The sequence below is a fragment of the Bufo gargarizans genome, chromosome 9 (assembly GCF_014858855.1).
Source record: "Bufo gargarizans isolate SCDJY-AF-19 chromosome 9, ASM1485885v1, whole genome shotgun sequence".
Lineage (NCBI taxonomy): Eukaryota > Metazoa > Chordata > Amphibia > Anura > Bufonidae > Bufo > Bufo gargarizans.
Genome location: NC_058088.1, coordinates 106275757 through 106295075, shown reverse-complemented (window position 1 = coordinate 106295075; position 19319 = coordinate 106275757). Strand labels below are relative to the sequence as shown.

General features: G+C 46.3%; 1 protein-coding gene across 1 annotated transcript; it reads right to left on the bottom strand.

Moving 5' to 3' along the window:
* Nucleotides 1-2766: 2766 nt before the first annotated feature.
* On the bottom strand, nucleotides 2767-19007 carry LOC122946663 (cysteine-rich hydrophobic domain-containing protein 2-like). Its single transcript, XM_044306423.1, has 6 exons — nucleotides 18824-19007; nucleotides 11103-11157; nucleotides 6910-7065; nucleotides 6644-6700; nucleotides 6247-6306; nucleotides 2767-3993 (listed from the first exon to the last, which is right to left on the bottom strand). The coding sequence occupies exons 1-6, from the start codon at nucleotides 18997-18999 to the stop codon at nucleotides 3943-3945; spliced, it is 555 nt and encodes a 184-aa protein (XP_044162358.1). The 5' UTR covers nucleotides 19000-19007; the 3' UTR covers nucleotides 2767-3942.
* Between the last annotated feature and the right edge of the window lie 312 nt (nucleotides 19008-19319).

Below are 19319 nucleotides of genomic sequence, written 5' to 3'. Positions count from 1 at the left end.
AAAAACGCTTTAGGAAAAACTCGATGGGGGGGTGGCACATGACACGGGGATGCTCTTTGAGACCCTTTGTCATGCACCACCTTCTCAGGTCCTGCATATTATCAGTTTTATCCAATAGCTTTGCTTTAAAAGTTTTCATGCAAGAAGACCGCTGGCGGACTTTTACTTACAAGCATTTCATTCTACTTCAGGGCGAATTCCCTTTAAAAATGTGTGTAGAGACTTAATTTAGAGTTTGCTATAAGCATGGGCAAGTCACTCATCCTGCGCATGCGCTGGAGACATTATGCAGTGCAATAGGTTTATTGTGCCTGCTGCAGCTTCAAGCCTATCGAGCTAATATAGGTGACAAGTGATTGCCCGGAAGACCTCTCAGGAACTGCAGTGAAGCAATAAGGCTACCAGCACACGGGTGCGAGCTTTCTTGCAGAAATTCCACACAAATTTCTGTGCATTTTCGCACCAAATACCACATGTATTATTACTTGCGGTTTTTGGTGCGGATTGGACTTTTGCTGCAGATTTCACCCTTGCATTTTAGGGCAATTGCACATGTTCAGGATTTATGTTCAGATCACCTGCAGATTTCAGTGCAGATTTTCGCCGGGAAATCCGTGCAGTTAATCTGCATCAATTGGTGCAGATTTACATGCGGCTTTGATGCAGATTTTATTCTCCCCATTGAAGTGAATGGAGAAAATCCATGCAGAAAAAATTATCTGCATCGTGTGCATGAGAATTTCAAATTCTCATAGAATACAATCTACATGACCTACGGTGTGGATTTTCCACATGCAAATCCGCACGCAATCCTGATCATGCGCATTTAGCCTAAAAGGGTGAAATCCGAACAAAGAATTGACATAATGTGGATTTCAAAATCGGCACGGCAGCTCAATTTCCGCACAAAACAATAAAGCAAAGTGTAAATGAGATTTGTGAAATCTCTCGCATTTTGCTGTGGTTTTTCGGCATGACAGTCCACAAGGAAAAACCTGCACAGGTAACCTAAACGTATACTATGGTGGCAAGGCCAGGGAGAAGTGGAAGATAGGATTGGAAAATTCTGACACAAACAACTTCTAATACCTGTTGGGTAGAAAAATTATCTTATTTTTTGGGATGCCCAGAAAAATCCCTTAAGCATTCAGACATCTCCAATATAACAACCAAAGTGCGGGGAGAACTTTTATTTTTGCTTGTTCCATTTAGGCCCCACTCCCAATTCATGAGGATTAAGGTGCCTAAATCCTTATCAAATCTTCTAACATTTTGCATCCAACTAGGGCTGAAACATGAGTAAATTGACATAAAAAAAATCCTCAACGCAAATGGGCAGGCCATGTGAGGGAGGATGTGGTGCAGTCCTGGAATACACAGAGGCTCATAGGGGCGGCACTGCGTACGGAGCTCTTGGCAGGTCTGTGTGTAGGGGAGCTTCAGAATGCAGGCATATCTGGCACAATTACAGGTCCTTACAGTACAGATCTGGTGCTGATGTGGTGTATATCAGTCAGGGTGTCATGGGGAGCATTCCTGTGATGGGAGGGGGCACTTGGCATATTCTGGGGTATTTGACTATGGCAGCTGCATGGGGGTCTGGCGGTGCGGGGGGGGGGGGGACACTGATTCTTATCAGATTAATCGCTTAAATCGGTAGAGTACTTGATTACTAAAATAATAACGATAGCTGCGGCCCTACATCCAGTTCATTCTAGTTGCAGATTCCATATGGGATTAATCCTCGTTTGGATCTGCCATCACATCGGCACCAGAAATCTGAGTGTCAGTCTTGGATTTCTGTTGTGGAATCTTTTACAAATGCACTGGATTTGTCATGAGCAAAACCACGTACGTGTCAGTATATTCTTATGGTATATTCCAATCATTTAAGGCCGCCTGCACTCGTGTGGTTTTATGTGCTACATATCCGCAATTTCTAACATCGTTTTTTGGCGTGGCAGATGTCACCCTTCATTGGAAATGGAATCCACAGCTAAACCCACAAACACAACTAACATTCTGCGATTTTAGAATTCCGCACGGCAGTTCAATTCCCGCACAGAAAACTGCGAAGTGTGCATGAGATTTGTGTAATCTCATACACTTCGTTGGTACTGTACTACACTGCGTTTTTTTTCTGCACGGAAAAAGCACATGTATTTTGTAACGTGAGCAGGTGGCCTAAATGGGGGTTGGAGAAACGCTTAAAAACAATACCAATCACGTTTACAAAAGGCATTTTCAGTCACAGAAACATTTTGTCACACGGGAGCATACCCTCAGTGTCCCCAACACAAACACAGTTTGTAGGGTGCCAAAGGTGTACTCATTTACAGGGCATAGAAAAAGTCTGTCCACTACATACACTGTTTAAGGTACTTTCACACTTGCGGCAGAGGATTCCGGCAGGCAGTTCAGTCGCTGGAACGGCCCGCTGGATCCAGCAATACGGACACAAACTGATGGCAGTTATCAGACGGATCAGGATCCTGATCCGTATGACAAATGAATTGAAATGCCGGATCAGTCTCTCCGGTGTCATCCAGAAAAACAGATCCGACATTTACTTTTTCACATTTTTTTTGGTCTGAGCATGCGCAGACCGCAATGCCGGATCAGTTTTGCTGGAACACTTGGGGCCGTCATTAATGCATTTTAATGGGAAAAATGCCAAGTGTTCTGGAATTTTGGACGGAGATAAAACTGCAGCATGCTGGGGTATTATCTCCGTCCTGAAAAGTCAAAGACTGAACTGATGCATCCTGAACGGATTGCTCTCCATTCAGAATGCATAGGGATAAAACTGATTAGTTCTTTTCCGATATGGAGCCCCTAGGACGGAACTCAATGCCGGAAAAGAATAACGCTAGTGTGAAAGTGCCCTTAGAAGTGCAAGTCAGAGTGCCCCTCACTCCCCTACATCCAACTGATATGGCTTTATCACAAAGGGACTGTTAGATCTGCAGACGAGAGACCAGCAGCACAAAGCAATGCAAGACATGGTTCAGTTCAACCTAAACGCGAGAAATGGTTCATACAATCAAGCGAGCCTGCATGTATTTGTAGAACTGATGCAGAATCATTGGCAACATAGTAACAGCTATATTACATTCTGTAAACATAAGTATAATACTTGCAGTTCTGAAAAAGGCAATATATACAGTTTTTGGTTAAATAATCTGTTGCGGCTTGCAGTATATATTTATATATGTATATTTAAATTTGACGCATTGACACATCAAATCACGTAGAATATAAGAAATGATCGCTTCTATAGATAGATCCGTCCCCAAAAATACATAAAAGTCTAACCCTTTAGACCAGAAAGGATATTGAAAATTGAAGGACTTGTAGTCAGTGTGAAGCTGCTGCATGACCAGCTGGGACAGGCGGAGAGACAGGCGTCACCTCTGCACGACAGGCAACGGACTGACACCGGGAGCTAGGTAAGCACTAGTAAATCAAAGACGTAGGAACAGTAAGGCAACAAGCTAGATTTAAAGCAGCACTAATGTACACCCCTACCTTCACTACATATAGGGATGTGTATAAACATATATACATACTATGTAAACACACACACACACACATATATATATATATATATATATATATATATATATATATGCCACCCCCGTGGCTGCAGTGACGCACGCCGCTTGACACGTTTTCACCACACGGGGTAAAATGAAGTGCAAAACAGAAAGCTTCCCTTAAACATAAAAAAATAAGTGTGCAAATTTTGTTCTTTTCTACACAGAATAAAAAATACCACTCTGTTAGGTTACCATACAGCGATACAAAAGACCTCCTGCTGTGTTTTTCTAAACACACCACGTGTACAGTAGACCTTTCCTTCCCAAAACCATCTAAAAAGGCACTAAGGGTAGGAATGACAGGTAACAAAAACATGAAATGAACTGGGGGGGCAGTCTGTCTTCAGTCCGGTCGAAAGATAGGATACTTTGGTAAGAATTCTATTAGTATGACCTGGAAAAGAAATAGATAAAAAGAGCATTAACAAATAGCGCACGCTACATGCGGGTATCACCCCTACTTATGCTGACAGCGGTGAAATCGTTGGCCACAGCAGGTGGGCGAGATTTGTAAAATATTCACTTAGTCTCTAGTGACCATAGATCATTTTCTAAGGAGAAATCCTGAAAAGTTCTGCAACCTAGCAGCTTACCGCACCAGCCTACATAAGAGGAAAGCTGGCCATAGTTTTCTACGCAGATTCTCGTCACTGTGATAGAATCTAATGTCTATGGAGAACCGAAAGAGGATGGGTGGACTCTGATAACATTGCAGAGTTGGGGCAATTGTTGCTCTTCCAAATATTCTCAGATTCTGTCTGAAATGCTTGAGGAACCTTCCAGGCACAGCATCCCATCATTCCCGGCTATGCGTCTGAGGCTGGAAGCTGAAACACTACTAAAAGTGACCATTGCTGTATTTGGGCAACCCTTAACCACTTAGTGACCAGCCTGTTTTGGGCCTTAACAACCAAGCAATTTATTTCATTTTTTACATCATCGCATTGCAAAAGCTATAACTTTTTAATCAATGTAGCTGTATGAAAGCATTTTTATTTTTTTGCGGGACAAGTTGTAATCTTTAATGGCGTCATTGTGGTGTACAAATAACTTAATGTTTATAAACTTTCTGGGCGGGTGTGGAAAAAAATTGCAATACTGCCACTATACATTATATTCAGTAGCATTATTTTTTTTTCATAAATAACACTAACTTTAGTCTCTGGGTCAGTACGATTACAGCGATACCAAATACATAAAGGTTTTTTTTCGACAACTTTTGCACAATAAAATCCCCCTTTTTTTTAAATAAAGTTTTTTTTACATTTTTCTTTCTACGGAGCTGTGAGAGGCCTCGATTTTATTTTGGGGCTCAGTATAAATATGTGATAATTGTGTAGCCTGGGTCATGGCGATACCAAGTATGTGGGGGGGTGGGGGGTTATTTTTGCAACTTTTGAAAACTTTGTTCAATGTAAAAGGTTGTCTTTCGACTTCAATTTTTATTAATAAAACTTTTTTTTTTTTTTTTTTTTTAACCATTCACTTGTCCCACAAGGATACTTTAACAGGCAGTCTTGATTGCTTCTATAACACCCTGTACTGATTATGCAGTGCAGAGTATTATACTTTCAGCAAGCTGATGGGAATACATGCAGGCAGGCCTTGGAGCTTCATTCAGCGAACACACTGGACCCCACAATCTCATTAGCAGGGTGCCTAGGGGAGACAGAGGGAGCTCGCTCCGTCTAAACCACTTTGATGCCTTGGTTACAACTGAGCAGGAGCTCGGCTCTCATGGGAGGCCTGTGCAGCACTTCTACCAGGCCACTGGTATTGCTGGTCACTAAGGGGTTTTCAGGACTGTTTTGTCTAATTCTCCCTGCTCCCCATTGCTCCATTCAGGATATATGCACTTCCAGCCCCTGCCAGCGAACTTCCGTGAGGATAGGGGTCAGGCCTTGTTCACATTTCCATTTTTCACTGACATGTGCTGTCTGCATTTTCTGCAGACAACACACGTACCCATTCATTTAAATGTGCCTGTTCACATTTCAGTATTTTTTTTTACTGACCGTGGGCTATAAAAAAAATATATATATAAATCACGGTACATGCACTACTTTTATTCATGATGTGGACCAAGTACGGATCCTTCACAGATGAAACATACGCTTTTTTTCCACGGACGTGACACGGAAATGTGAATGAGGCCTCATGTGCGTTTACTTTTTTTGGACATTTGGCGTTTTGACATCTCCTTCTCGACAGGGAAAAAATACCAGAAAAAGCATGGTTCCCAAAGTGGTCTAGAAAAAAAGATTTAATTGCTTCCAAGAAAAGCCATAAAACCTGTATGCAGTATAGAAAAAAGGTCAGTTGTTTCTATGGTGTGTTTTATGGTGTCTTTAGTGAGCCAAAAACCCCAGAGCACGTGTGTGTAAAGTGGCCCTTAGACACTTCAACTCATCTAAGCTAGAAAGGGATGCGGTTTACGACACTCTGGTATAACGTCAGCCAACTAATAGGCGGTATAAACTTAAACCAATTTAATCATCCAGATACCGTAAATCTGGTGTATTTTTAGGCTGCCTAGTCTTAAGTGTACATTGTCTAAAAATTAGGATTAGTCAAGCTGCCCCATGTATTTTTTTTTGGACGGAATTAAGGTTTTAAATTTATTTCTACCGCATAATAGGATACTTACATATTCCATCATGTTGTTTGATTCACATTTCCTTCTGCTCAGTTTCCAGTGCAAGCCAAGCTAAGAAGAAACAAATCTTACTATCAGACACTGCGCCTTGTTCGGGTTCACATCACATTTTATGCCTCAGCTTGACGTATGCGTTAAAGGAGAAAAAAAAAAAAAAAAAAAAAAAAAAAAAAAAAAAGAGGACACAAAAACGAAGCACACAATGTTCTTGTATCCTGCAGTATGGTAAAAAAAATTATATATATATTTTTACAATTGAACTCTATAGTGAAAGGTTGCCACTGTATGGCATCAGTCTGAGGCATCTGTTTAACGTATACATTAAAAGGATGGGAAAAATGAGATGTGAAGCCAGCCTTACCAGTTACATTTTATATCGATCACTTACCTTGTGATATAATCTGTTATTCTCCCAGTCCAATAGCTTGTGAATGGATCTTCTTGTCTAGCAAAACATGGCGACAAACAAAAGATTATAAGAAAGAGAAAAATCAACTGGTGTGTTAGTGTGTGCATTTAGAAATCTGCGATCATCTCTACAGCAATTATCAGGATATAAATTGCACGGCCCAATTCCACCTCTTCAGCTGAATGGTGCGGAACAATTGTAAGGTCACCCGCCTCTATGAAAGCGCTCCCAGTGCAATTACTTACCCTTTTGTTCAGGCATATAACCGGCCACAAACTTAAGCCTAGTGTACAACAGCAGCAAATACAGCCACATAGCAGCCACTTCACATTGAGAGGGAGATTCTTCCTCAAGCATGTATTCACACGTCCGATACTGATTTTAAACTCTTCAGGGGCAACCTGCAGACACACAGCACAAGATTTGGTAGCATGACAATTATTTAAAACAAAACAAAACACACAGCGGCCCATGTTAAATCACTTTGGCTTTGATTGCAGCTCCCTCTTCACTCCTATAACACAAGCGCTGTTCCACTGCACAACGGATATGAAAGGTGCCCAACCTCAATGACTAAGGCCTCATGCACACAACAGTATGTATTTTGCGGTCCACAAATCCGTTCGTGTTGCATCAACATTTTTTGCAGACCCGTTAAATTCAATTGGTCTGCCTTTTGTGGACATATGAAGAAAGCACACGGATCATCCCTATGCTTTCTGCGTTTATATGTCCTGAAAATGTATACCACCGACGTCAAAGAGTCTGCAAAAATATGTTGGAGTTTCCCCAGGAAAGCCCAGCGTTTAACCAGGCAAGTTTGTGCAGCACATTGTGCCATTTTGCTCAAAAATTTACTGAATCTGAGACCGGGCCCCTTACAAAGCCCGAAAGTAGGTATGTATTAACCGTTTGAGGGGTTGGCCACTTTGATCACTTAACATATTGTCTTTAGAAGATCTACACCGATATCACGATTTGTAAGGTCCCCAACTATGCCTGTTGAGGTCAAAATTCATCAGTGTCTTGGTCTCAACATGACCACTGATGGAGGCGTATGTGGCCACACTCATCCATCAGAAGCCGCCATTGGCCAACATTGCACTGTGATTCACTGCCTGTGGCTGAAGAATGGGTCTGGTCACACGCATCCAACAGCAAACATGTTGGGACTGAAGAGTCACAGAAATGTGGACTAAGCAGGAGGATACCGGGACCACGTTTGGTGTACATCATTTCTAAAAATTACGTTCAAGGATTTGTACCGTGTGTCACTGTGAAAATAGCAAGATGCGACTAAGGCTACTTTCACACTGGCGTTTTGGTTTCAGTTTGCAAGATCCGTTCAGGATCAGTTTTTCCCCTAATGCATTCTGAATGTTACAGATAGTACAAACGTCTGCATCCGTTCAGAACGGATCTATTTGTATTATTTGAACGGATCCGTCTGTACAGATCCATGACTGATCTGCACCAAACGCGAGTCTGAAAGTAGCCTAAGCTTCGGGCCCAAGCCGCCAGGCTTAGGGGGAACGGCCAAGCAGGCCAGTATGCCGGATTTGAACCTAGGACCCCAGTGCTAACCAGTGAGCTTGTCCTGCTATGCTATTTGAAGTTCCTTAAACAACGGAGCACTGGTCCAATCGGTCATTCCCGTAAGCCTGGTGAGATCGGACAATCCATCCTTTAGTGATCACAGAAATCAGATGTGGATGACATTTATTACATGACAGCAGTGTACAATGATATTTCTGCAACAATTAAAGAAAATGACACAAAAAACTTATCACATTATTTCAAAATGTCACGTGGCCACCACCTAGGCAATAATTACACAGATGTCGAGAAGTTTCAAAGCCTGCTCCTTCCAGTGCAATGGGTTCTCACAGGTCTAAATAATGGACTTGGAGACAAAGGTGTAATAAAGAAGCTTCACCCCCCTTGCTTGGGAACTGGATCTACGGGGAGCCGAGCTACTCAAATAAAACAGTAGGGTTAGAAAAAAAATCCAAGGTCTGGTAAAAGAGTCGTGGGGGCGACTGCTTGCTAGGTCATGTTTCTAGTTTTTTTTTTTTTGTTCATCTGTTTAAAGTAGAAGATAAGGGTTTTTATTCTGGTTGTACTGGTCTCCAATGAAAAGCAGCATTATTTCCTCCAGGCATCTTCTTTTTTTAAACATTGTTAAAAGGGGGCCATAATATTTTATGACAGGATACAGCCAAGGCAGCAAACAGAGGAAAACTAAGCAAAACCCAGCAGGCTCAGTCTGGCCTCAGAAAGCCAAGAGTGGCTATTATGGCCCTATCAATCACCTGCATCTCAGTGGACAACACCAGGGGAACTTTTTATGACTTCTGAACTGCCGGCGGAGTCGTACAATGTGCGATTGTGGAGAGTATTACAACAGGAAACTGCTGCGTCTTCCCCTTAGGCCCAAGAACTCACTTTAGTGACACCTGAACTACGGACAGGCCATGACACCAAGCATTTTCAGGGAGGCTCCGCTTTCTCCCTCCATCGGAGATATATACCTCTGACAGAAGTCGGTGACGTTTTTTGGATAGGAGGGTTACAATGGCATACGTCACATCCTCCGCTGCATGTTTATATATTTATAAAAATATAAATATCAAACACAAACCAGGATTTGTTCGGTGCCCAGTTGGCCAGGAAAGCACAGTAAACTATAAAGTCCAAGAAAAAAGTATTCTGATGAATGCCAAAAACACCCCCAGATGAATGGGGCTCTATGGATACGTTCACGTCAAACATAATGAGATAAGAACCAGCCTGGATATAAAAGGCACTGAGGTGCAAATAGCTTATTACAAAGCAAATGAGCTGGTGTGATCTTCCCAAACCCGGAGCAATGTAAACCTAGCCTAAAAAAAGTGGCAGTATAAAGCCTCACAATACATCTGTAACATGGTGCCCATAACCTGCTATAACTAAAGCCTGTATTAGACGTTCCTTCCCAGCAATCGCCTGCTCATTAGTGGAGGAGACCGCTGTTATTACATGTATGGTGACAAGCGATCTCCAGTGCCATCACTTGTCCCCATTCTGACCATTGTTTGCCGGCAGCAGATCGTGATCAGACAGCACCATCTGCCACCAGCAAACAGGGGTTTTTAAACCGGTTGAAACTTTGGGACTGCACGATAAGCGTTTGCTCATTCATCAGGTAATCGGCATTAGACTGCCAGATGTGGCAGACTAGCTGCCCGTCTTAGGGTACTTTCACACTGGCGTTTTGGCTTTTCGTTTGCTAGATCCGTTCAGGGCTCTCACAAGCGGTCCAAAACCGATTCGTTTGCATTCTGAATGGAAAAGGATCCGCTCAGAATGCATCAGTTTGCCTCCGTTCCGCTTTGGAGACGGACACCAAAACACTTTTGTTGTCCGTCTGATGAAACCGAGCTAAACGGATCCATCATGGCACACAATGTAAGTCAATGGGGACGGATACGTTTTCTGACAATAGAAAACGGATCTGTCCCCCATTGACTTTTAATGGAGTTTAATACGGATCTGTCTTCTCCATGTTAAAGATAATACAAATGGATCCGTTCTGAATGGATGCAGACTGTTGTATTATCTGAATGGATCCGTCCATTGCAGGAGGGAGCTGCTGTGATTTCCATCAGCTTGTCCAGCTTATAACAGCGCTATGCCTCTTCAGCACAACATATCCCGATACGCGGCTCTAAACCTGGGGAATCTCTTTACCGGTCAGAGCTTCGGCCCTCGCTTTTTTTTATTTTGCCGTGTCATGCCCTTGGCATAACACAGTATGGCATCTAGAGAGCAAGCACTTTTGTAGATGACTCCTCGTACACAGCTCTGCAATGAGAGACATGGTCCACATGAAAAAAGGTTATCCTGCAGATGTCATCATAATATGCCATATCAGGACTGGTCTCCATCCAGAGTAGCAGGCACATATTCATCGGGTGATCTGCTGCACCTTTACGTTAAGTTCACCATCAGAATTGCGTGCAGATTTGCATGCACCGTATGAAATTGTCATGTACACGATGCAGATTTTTTCAGCGTGGCTTTTGACCGGCAGTGCAGTTTTAAAAATCCGAAGCATGTTAAATTCTTTTTCTGACTGGATTTCATGCAGAATTTCTCCAGTCACTTCAATGGGAAGAGTAAAATCCACATGCGGAAAATCTGCACCAATTGATGCGGATTGTCAGCACGGATTCTCCACACGTAAATCCTGATGGTGTGCATTTACTATTAGATGGCAAATTTCGGGAACAGGCGGTCGTTTGTTCCCAATAATCCGCCCGATTATTGCACCGTGTACATCCACGGTCAGGAAGAGGAGATGCTGAAACGCTTTCTTCTTGTGCAATATACCGTGGGGCTGCCCCATTCAAAAGTGAAATCATCCCAATAATATAACCATTCGTATGACCATGCCTACCTTGCCGGTTAAGACAGAAGGGAACTCTGCATCAAACTTGTTGCTTAATCCAAATCTACAGGAAGAAGAAAGACAATTTTTCACCAGTTAAACCTTATCCACGGTTTTTATCTAAGACTGAATCTGTTACACATATGAAGTGCATTGCAAGTGTCCGTTGACTATTTCCAAAAGCAACCAGCAGAATTATGAATACAGCTCTGGGCTATAATAAAGCAGGCAGTAACCGAAGACCAGTACAAATAAGGGAATATATTTATGTACCTTAAAGGGGTTGTCTACTTTCAAAGAATCCAGGCTGAATGGGCTAAAGAGGGCTTTTGATGTGAATGTGAGCAGCGCTGCAGTAAAGAGCACTGTCCACTACAATGTTGATCCAGCACCAATTTCTGGTAATGGAGCTACACCCGAACAGATGGTCAGCGGAGCTACGGGGAGGATAAGCTAGTGATGTCCTATCCTGAGGATAGCCCAATCCCTTTAGGCCTCTTGCACACGAACCTATCTTCTTTCCGTGCCCATTCCGGTTTTTTTTTTAGGACCGTATACAAAACCATTAATTTCAACGGGTCCGCAAAAAAAAAAAAAAAAAAAAAAAAAAAAAAAAAAAAAAAAAACGGAAGGTACATTCCGTTTCATTATTTCCGTTCCACAAAAAAATAGAACACGTCCTATTATTTTCCGCATTGCGGAAAAAAATAAGACTGTTCCATTAGGGGCCAGCTGTTCCGTTCCGCAAAATACAGAATGCACACGGACGTCATCCGTATTTTTTGCGGATAGCAAAATACATTCGGTCATATGCAAGAAGCCTTAAGGACAGATACTACTGCCTTTAAAAACTGTATAAAGAAAACCTGCACCCTAAGTTTTCTGGTAATTCCTGAATATTTTCACAATCATCCACTTAAAGGCTCAATGAGGTCAATAATAATGGCCTATCCTCGGGATACGTCATTAAAAGGGTTGTCTCACTTCAGCAACGGGCATTTATTATGTAGAGGAAGTTACTACAAGCCACTTATGTATTATGATTGTTTATATTGCTTCCTTTGCTGGCTGGATTCATTTTTCCATTACACTATACACTCTCCATGATTACGACCACTCTGCAATCCATCACTGGTGGTCATGCTTTCACACTATAGGAAAAAGCACCAGCCTATTTTGTGGCCGGGACCGCGGTAGTGCACATAGGCTAGTGATTTTTTTCGATAGTGTGCAAGCACGACTGATCACTGATAGATTGCAGGGTGGTCGTAACCATGGAAACAAGAAGTGTATAATGTGATGGAAAAATTAATCCAGCCAGCAATGGAAGCAATATGGAGAATAACAATACATTAGTAAGTGGATTGTATTAACCTTCTCCACATGGTAACGACTGTTTGCTGAAGTGAGACAACCCCTTTAATATCTTATCGGTAGAGGTCTGACACCAAACTGCTGCGGCCTCTTCCTCGGCCAGGGATGTCACGTTCTTTAGCTGGACGGCCCATCTGCAGCTCAGTCTGATTCATCTGAAAGGGACAGGGCACAACCATTGTACAGAGAGAGTCTCAAGACACCCTTTTATTACAGAAGCGGAAGGGAAAGTGAAACATGTGAATACCCCAGCAAGTAATGAGTGAGGGAGCCTATCTTCTAGGCTATGTCTAGAACATGCTGGATGTATTGGAACATGGCCGCCATATTGGATCAAGGGCAGAGGTCACGCTACATTTTTTAATTTCTGGAAGAGTAAAGATACTCCTCTTACTATTTTTGAGGAGTACGAAAGTTACAGTAATTCAAATAGTTAATACGAAGGCCTACATAACATTAAGGGGTTGCTATTCATGCAGGGAATCCATTACTAGTATCTAGAACTGCCTTCCATGCAGAAATAGCACATTTAGACAATTTTGAATTTAACTGAGGACACCGTGGCTCCGAGGGGGTCGGCACCACTGAGGACACCGTGGCTCCGAGGGGGTCGGCACCACTGAGGACACCGTGGCTCCGAGGGGGTCGGCACCGTGGCTCCGAGGGGGTCGGCACCGTGGCTCCGAGGGGGTCGGCACCGTGGCTCCGAGGGGGTCGGCACCGTGGCTCCGAGGGGGTCGGCACCGTGGCTCCGAGGGGGTCGGCACCACTGAGGGCACCGTGGCTCCGAGGGGGTCGGCACCACTGAGGGCACCGTGGCTCCGAGGGGGTCGGCACCACTGAGGGCACCGTGGCTCCGAGGGGGTCGGCACCACTGAGGGCACCGTGGCTCCGAGGGGGTCGGCACCACTGAGGGCACCGTGGCTCCGAGGGGGTCGGCACCACTGAGGGCACCGTGGCTCCGAGGGGGTCGGCACCACTGAGGGCACCGTGGCTCCGAGGGGGTCGGCACCACTGAGGGCACCGTGGCTCCGAGGGGGTCGGCACCACTGAGGGCACCGTGGCTCCGAGGGGGTCGGCACCACTGAGGACACCGTGGCTCCGAGGGGGTCGGCACCACTGAGGGCACCGTGGCTCCGAGGGGGTCGGCACCACTGAGGACACCGTGGCTCCGAGGGGGTCGGCACCACTGAGGACACCGTGGCTCCGAGGGGGTCGGCACCACTGAGGACACCGTGGCTCCGAGGGGGTCGGCACCACTGAGGACACCGTGGCTCCGAGGGGGTCGGCACCACTGAGGACACCGTGGCTCCGAGGGGGTCGGCACCACTGAGGACACCGTGGCTCCGAGGGGGTCGGCACCACTGAGGACACCGTGGCTCCGAGGGGGTCGGCACCACTGAGGACACCGTGGCTCCGAGGGGGTCGGCACCACTGAGGACACCGTGGCTCCGAGGGGGTCGGCACCACTGAGGACACCGTGGCTCCGAGGGGGTCGGCACCACTGAGGACACCGTGGCTCCGAGGGGGTCGGCACCACTGAGGACACCGTGGCTCCGAGGGGGTCGGCACCACTGAGGACACCGTGGCTCCGAGGGGGTCGGCACCACTGAGGACACCGTGGCTCCGAGGGGGTCGGCACCACTGAGGACACCGTGGCTCCGAGGGGGTCGGCACCACTGAGGACACCGTGGCTCCGAGGGGGTCGGCACCACTGAGGACACCGTGGCTCCGAGGGGGTCGGCACCACTGAGGAGCTTCATCGTCGCCAGTGGGCATGTGCCGAGCCCAGTGACGTCCGATGCTCACTCTTCCCTCAGTCTCCAGCAAATCGCACTGGCGCAGCCCTCAGTGGGTACTGCGTCTGCGCGAGACTTCGCTCGGCCGTCAGGGAGGGGGAGGAGAGGGATGAGACGCTGTGGGCGGTTAGGGACTCAGGAGGAAGGCGTTTAGGGCACTGCAGGGGGGCGTTACCGGGCACACAAAGTGGAACATAACGCCCCTCTGGGCACCTTCAGGATTAATTAGCATAATTATAAAAGTCGTTTTTCAGCAAAACTACTGGACGGATTACAGTATAGAACAGCAAAACCGATTCAAGGTAATCTGTGGAGCATGACTGGTTTAAAATCTGAATTTGTGTTATGAGAGGTGACAGAATCCCTTTAATCTTGCTATAAAGGGGAGTTTGTCTTCCATGACCCATTGCCCTATCTCATGCCACAATTGCCACCACCGCTGTGGTTATTGGATTACACAGGTCTGTCCGTTATGGAGGTCTCCTGTTGGCATGTCCAGCGCCTCTTTTCTCACTTCAGAGCGGCGAGCCATAAGCTCCGACAGCCCGCTCAAACTGACCAATAACAAAGCTCCTCACTGTAAGGAGCCTTGTTATTAGTTGTTTCAGGCAGCAGAAGCATCGCTGCGCTGCCCTTGCTGTTCACAGCGCTGATGAATGGCAGGGAAAAGTCTAAGGCGTATCGGTACGCCTTAGACTTTTTCCAGGGAGTACATTGGCCTGAACAGGCATCTATGACACTTGTACAGGAGTTATTGCTACCTCTTTTTTCCAATAGGAAGAGGGTCATTTAGCATATGAAAGCGACCAGGATTTTCTCAGAAATCGATTGCCTCAATCAGATTTGCAATATCACTTGTGTTTCAAAAATGATCAACAAAGAAATTTCAAAACTTCTAAATTCTGTGTTCAGCACCAGGGACAACACATTGAACAGGTCCAACAGCTGTGCGTCACAGGGAACGTTCCTGGATATAACTTTCTGGGTTGATAACTTTTGAACCACAAGCGATATTGCAAATGTTATTGTGGCAATTAATTTCTGAGAAAACTCTGGTCTTCCTTGATGTGCTACATGACCCCCTTCCCATTGCAAAAATTTTCCCCTATCCAATATGGTGGCTCTCAAGATTAGGCTATGTTTCGGACAAAACCTGAAAGATAAGACCTCTCACCCATTACTTGCTGGGATATACAGATATTTAATTTTCCCTTTCGTTTCCGAAATAAAAGGGTTAATTTTGACTTACCCTGTACAATCAGATAAATCTACAAAAGACAGTGGTGCAAACGCAACAAAAACAGCCACAAAAAGTAATGAATATATCCTTTATTAAATACTACTAAAAATGATATCATCTTTTGAAGGGTTATCTGATTTTCTTGGGTGTGCCCCTTTATAAGGCTCAGTCATTCTTACCCTGTACATTGTACAGCACTGTGCTTGGTAAGCTGTCACCGAAGTGTTGCAGCCTCTTCACAGAGCTGACAGGGGAGGGTGCTGGGTGTCGGACGGACCCCTGCTGATCAGATATTTTGAGGATAGGCCATCAATATCGAACTCCAGCAACAGTCAGCAGTTTTGACCATACAAAACTGCTGACAGCACTGGGTAGGAGATAGCAGTACAAATATACTTTTTTTTTTAAATAACTTTTATCAGGTGTAGTGAGAATATGAAGTTTTATTCTGACAGATTCTGCTCCAGCAAATGCCAAGTTAAATAAATACTTTCACAAGGACGGTAAGTAAAAAATGAAGTCAAATTAACCCCGTTTCTCCCCTGTTACTTCCACCACCGTGCTCTAGTCCTCCCCGGCAGAATTTGTTCTTCTGACTGCAGTGGCGACGTCCCTTACATACCACGTGTGGTGACATATGTACGGAACAACTGCTGCAGCCAGGAGGATGACGTCAGTGAGGCAGGAGCAGAGCACAAAGCAAGGAAGGAAAATGGTAGGTATTTCTCACATTTACCGCTCCTGTGAAAGTATTCATCTAATATGGGACAACCCTTTTAAAAGGAGTTCTCCGGTAATAATGACATTTTATTAAGTGCCAGCAGCCTGACCCACTAAGCTAAGGAATCATACCTGCTCTCCGCCATTCTGGTCCACCACTCTGACTCCGGTGTCTCACAGCAGCAGTCACTGCTGAAGCCAGTCATTGGCTGCAGAGGAGCATGTGACCATCCCCATGCTGTGCCAGAAGTACACATGGAGGGGACCGGCACATGCAGACACCGGAGCGGCAGGCAAGTATGAATTCTTAGCTTAGGTGGGCCAGCGGCTGGCACTCAGGAAAACGTCGTTGTCACCGGAGAACCGCTATAATAAAAGTGCATATTCTGAGTAAATGTGGTTTTGTCCTACTCTGTCCAGCCCCTTGTTCAGCGGCAGTCCTGACAAAGCACCTTCACAGGAGAATCTGGCCACAAACATTCACTGGGCCCCCATAGATTGGTGATACAGGGTCACATGGGGCACAAATATATGTAGTGACTCCTATACAGGTGAGGTCAAATGGGATACCCTATACAGGTCACATAGGGCATGGGTACAGGGGTGCCTCATGTAAAGGTCAGGTCACACGGGGTACAGGTATAGGGGTGCCTCATGTAAAGGTCAGGTCGGGTATAGGGGTGCCTCATGTAAAGGTCAGGTATAGGGGTGCCTCATGTAAAGGTCAGGTCACACGGGGTACAGGTATAGGGGTGCCTCATGTAAAGGTCAGGTCGGGTATAGGGGTGCCTCATGTAAAGGTCAGGTATAGGGGTGCCTCATGTAAAGGTCAGGTCACGTGGGGTACAGGTATAGGGGGCCTCATGTAAAGGTCAGGTCGGGTATATGTAAAGGTCAGGTCGGGTATAGGGGTGCCTCATGTAAAGGTCAGGTCGGGTATAGGGGTGCCTCATGTAAAGGTCAGGTCGGGTATAGGGGTGCCTCATGTAAAGGTCAGGTCGGGTATAGGGGTGCCTCATGTAAAGGTCAGGTCGGGTATAGGGGTGCCTCATGTAAAGGTCAGGTCGGGTATAGGGGTGCCTCATGTAAAGGTCAGGTCGGGTATAGGGGTGCCTCATGTAAAGGTCAGGTCGGGTATAGGGGTGCCTCATGTAAAGGTCAGGTCGGGTATAGGGGTGCCTCATGTAAAGGTCAGGTCGGGTATAGGGGTGCCTCATGTAAAGGTCAGGTCGGGTATAGGGGTGCCTCATGTAAAGGTCAGGTCGGGTATAGGGGTGCCTCATGTAAAGGTCAGGTCGGGTATAGGGGTGCCTCATGTAAAGGTCAGGTCGGGTATAGGGGTGCCTCATGTAAAGGTCAGGTCGGGTATAGGGGTGCCTCATGTAAAGGTCAGGTCGGGTATAGGGGTGCCTCATGTAAAGGTCAGGTATAGGGGTGCCTCATGTAAAGGTCAGGTATAGGGGTGCCTCATGTAAAGGTCAGGTCGGGTATAGGGGTGCCTCATGTAAAGGTCAGGTCGGGTATAGGGGTGCCTCATGTAAAGGTCAGGTCGGGTATAGGGGTGCCTCATGTAAAGGTCAGGTCGGGTATAGGGGTGCCTCATGTAAAGGTCAGGTCGGGTATAGGGGTGCCTCATGTAAAGGTCAGGTCGGGTATAGGGGTGCCTCATGTAAAGGTCAGGTCGGGTATAGGGGTGCCTCATGTAAAGGTCAGGTCGGGTATAGGGGTGCCTCATGTAAAGGTCAGGTCGGGTATAGGGGTGCCTCATGTAAAGGTCAGGTCACGTGGGGTACAGGTATAGGGGGCCTCATATAAAGGTCAGGTCGGGTATAGGGGTGCCTCATGTAAAGGTCAGGTCGGGTATAGGGGTGCCTCATGTAAAGGTCAGGTCACGTGGGGTACAGGTATAAGGGGCCTCATGTAAAGGTCAGGTCACGTGGGGTACAGGTATAGGGGGCCTCATGTAAAGGTCAGGTCACGTGGGGTACAGGTATAGGGGGCCTCATGTAAAGGTCAGGTCGGGTATAGGGGTGCCTCATGTAAAGGTCAGGTCGGGTATAGGGGTGCCTCATGTAAAGGTCAGGTCACGTGGGGTACAGGTATAAGGGGCCTCATGTAAAGGTCAGGTCACATGGGGTACAGGTATAGGGGGCCTCATGTAAAGGTCAGGTCACGTGGGGTACAGGTATAAGGGGCCTCATGTAAAGGTCAGGTCACGTGGGGTACAGGTATAGGGTGCCTCATATAAAGGTCAGGTCACGTGGGGTACAGGTATAAGGGGCCTCATGTAAAGGTCAGGTCACGTGGGGTACAGGTATAAGGGGCCTCATGTAAAGGTCAGGTCACGTGGGGTACAGGTATAGGGTGCCTCATATAAAGGTCAGGTCACGTGGGGTACAGGTATAAGGGGCCTCATATAAAGGTCAGGTCACGTGGGGTACAGGACCAGCATGGTTATGACGGCGGTTCTCCCCCAGAGCGCCACTGTTCTCACACAGAAGAACGCCGGCGGTACCGTCACTCCGCAGACAAGTGCCTCCACACGGGCCTGCTCCGCAGACTGCCCCCACAAATCTGTAACTCCCCCCGTCTCTTACACGGTAATGTGTCCGGCTCCCCTCACCGCCACCGGATCCGGTGCGTATCTAAGCAAGTGCTCTTCGTCCACCACTCGGCCGGAGCCCGTTTCCCGGTCGTCGCCATCCTCCTCCTCTTCCTCATCTAACTCGTATATGGTATCAAAGTCCGCCATGTTGGGTAGCAAGACGCTCATGACGTCACCACAACACGGGGTTCGGAGTGCGGGGGTGTCACGTGACAGTGGGCGGGGCTGGCCCTAAGGAAAGACAAGGCGGCCAACGTAGGACGAGTCTGGGCTGTCAAGGCAGCGTTCAGATGGAGCGAACTTGCGGGAAGATGGAGCCGGATTTTGGTTTTAAAAAAAAAAGTTTATGTTTTCAGACACTGTAAAGTTTTTGTGAATTTTCATTTTGCAGCATCCAAACGATGTCACTTTAAGACCAGCCAACCATACAAGTATTCCCACCTCAGACGTCTCGCTAGAAAGGTGTTCTCCGGGAATTAAGAAAATGA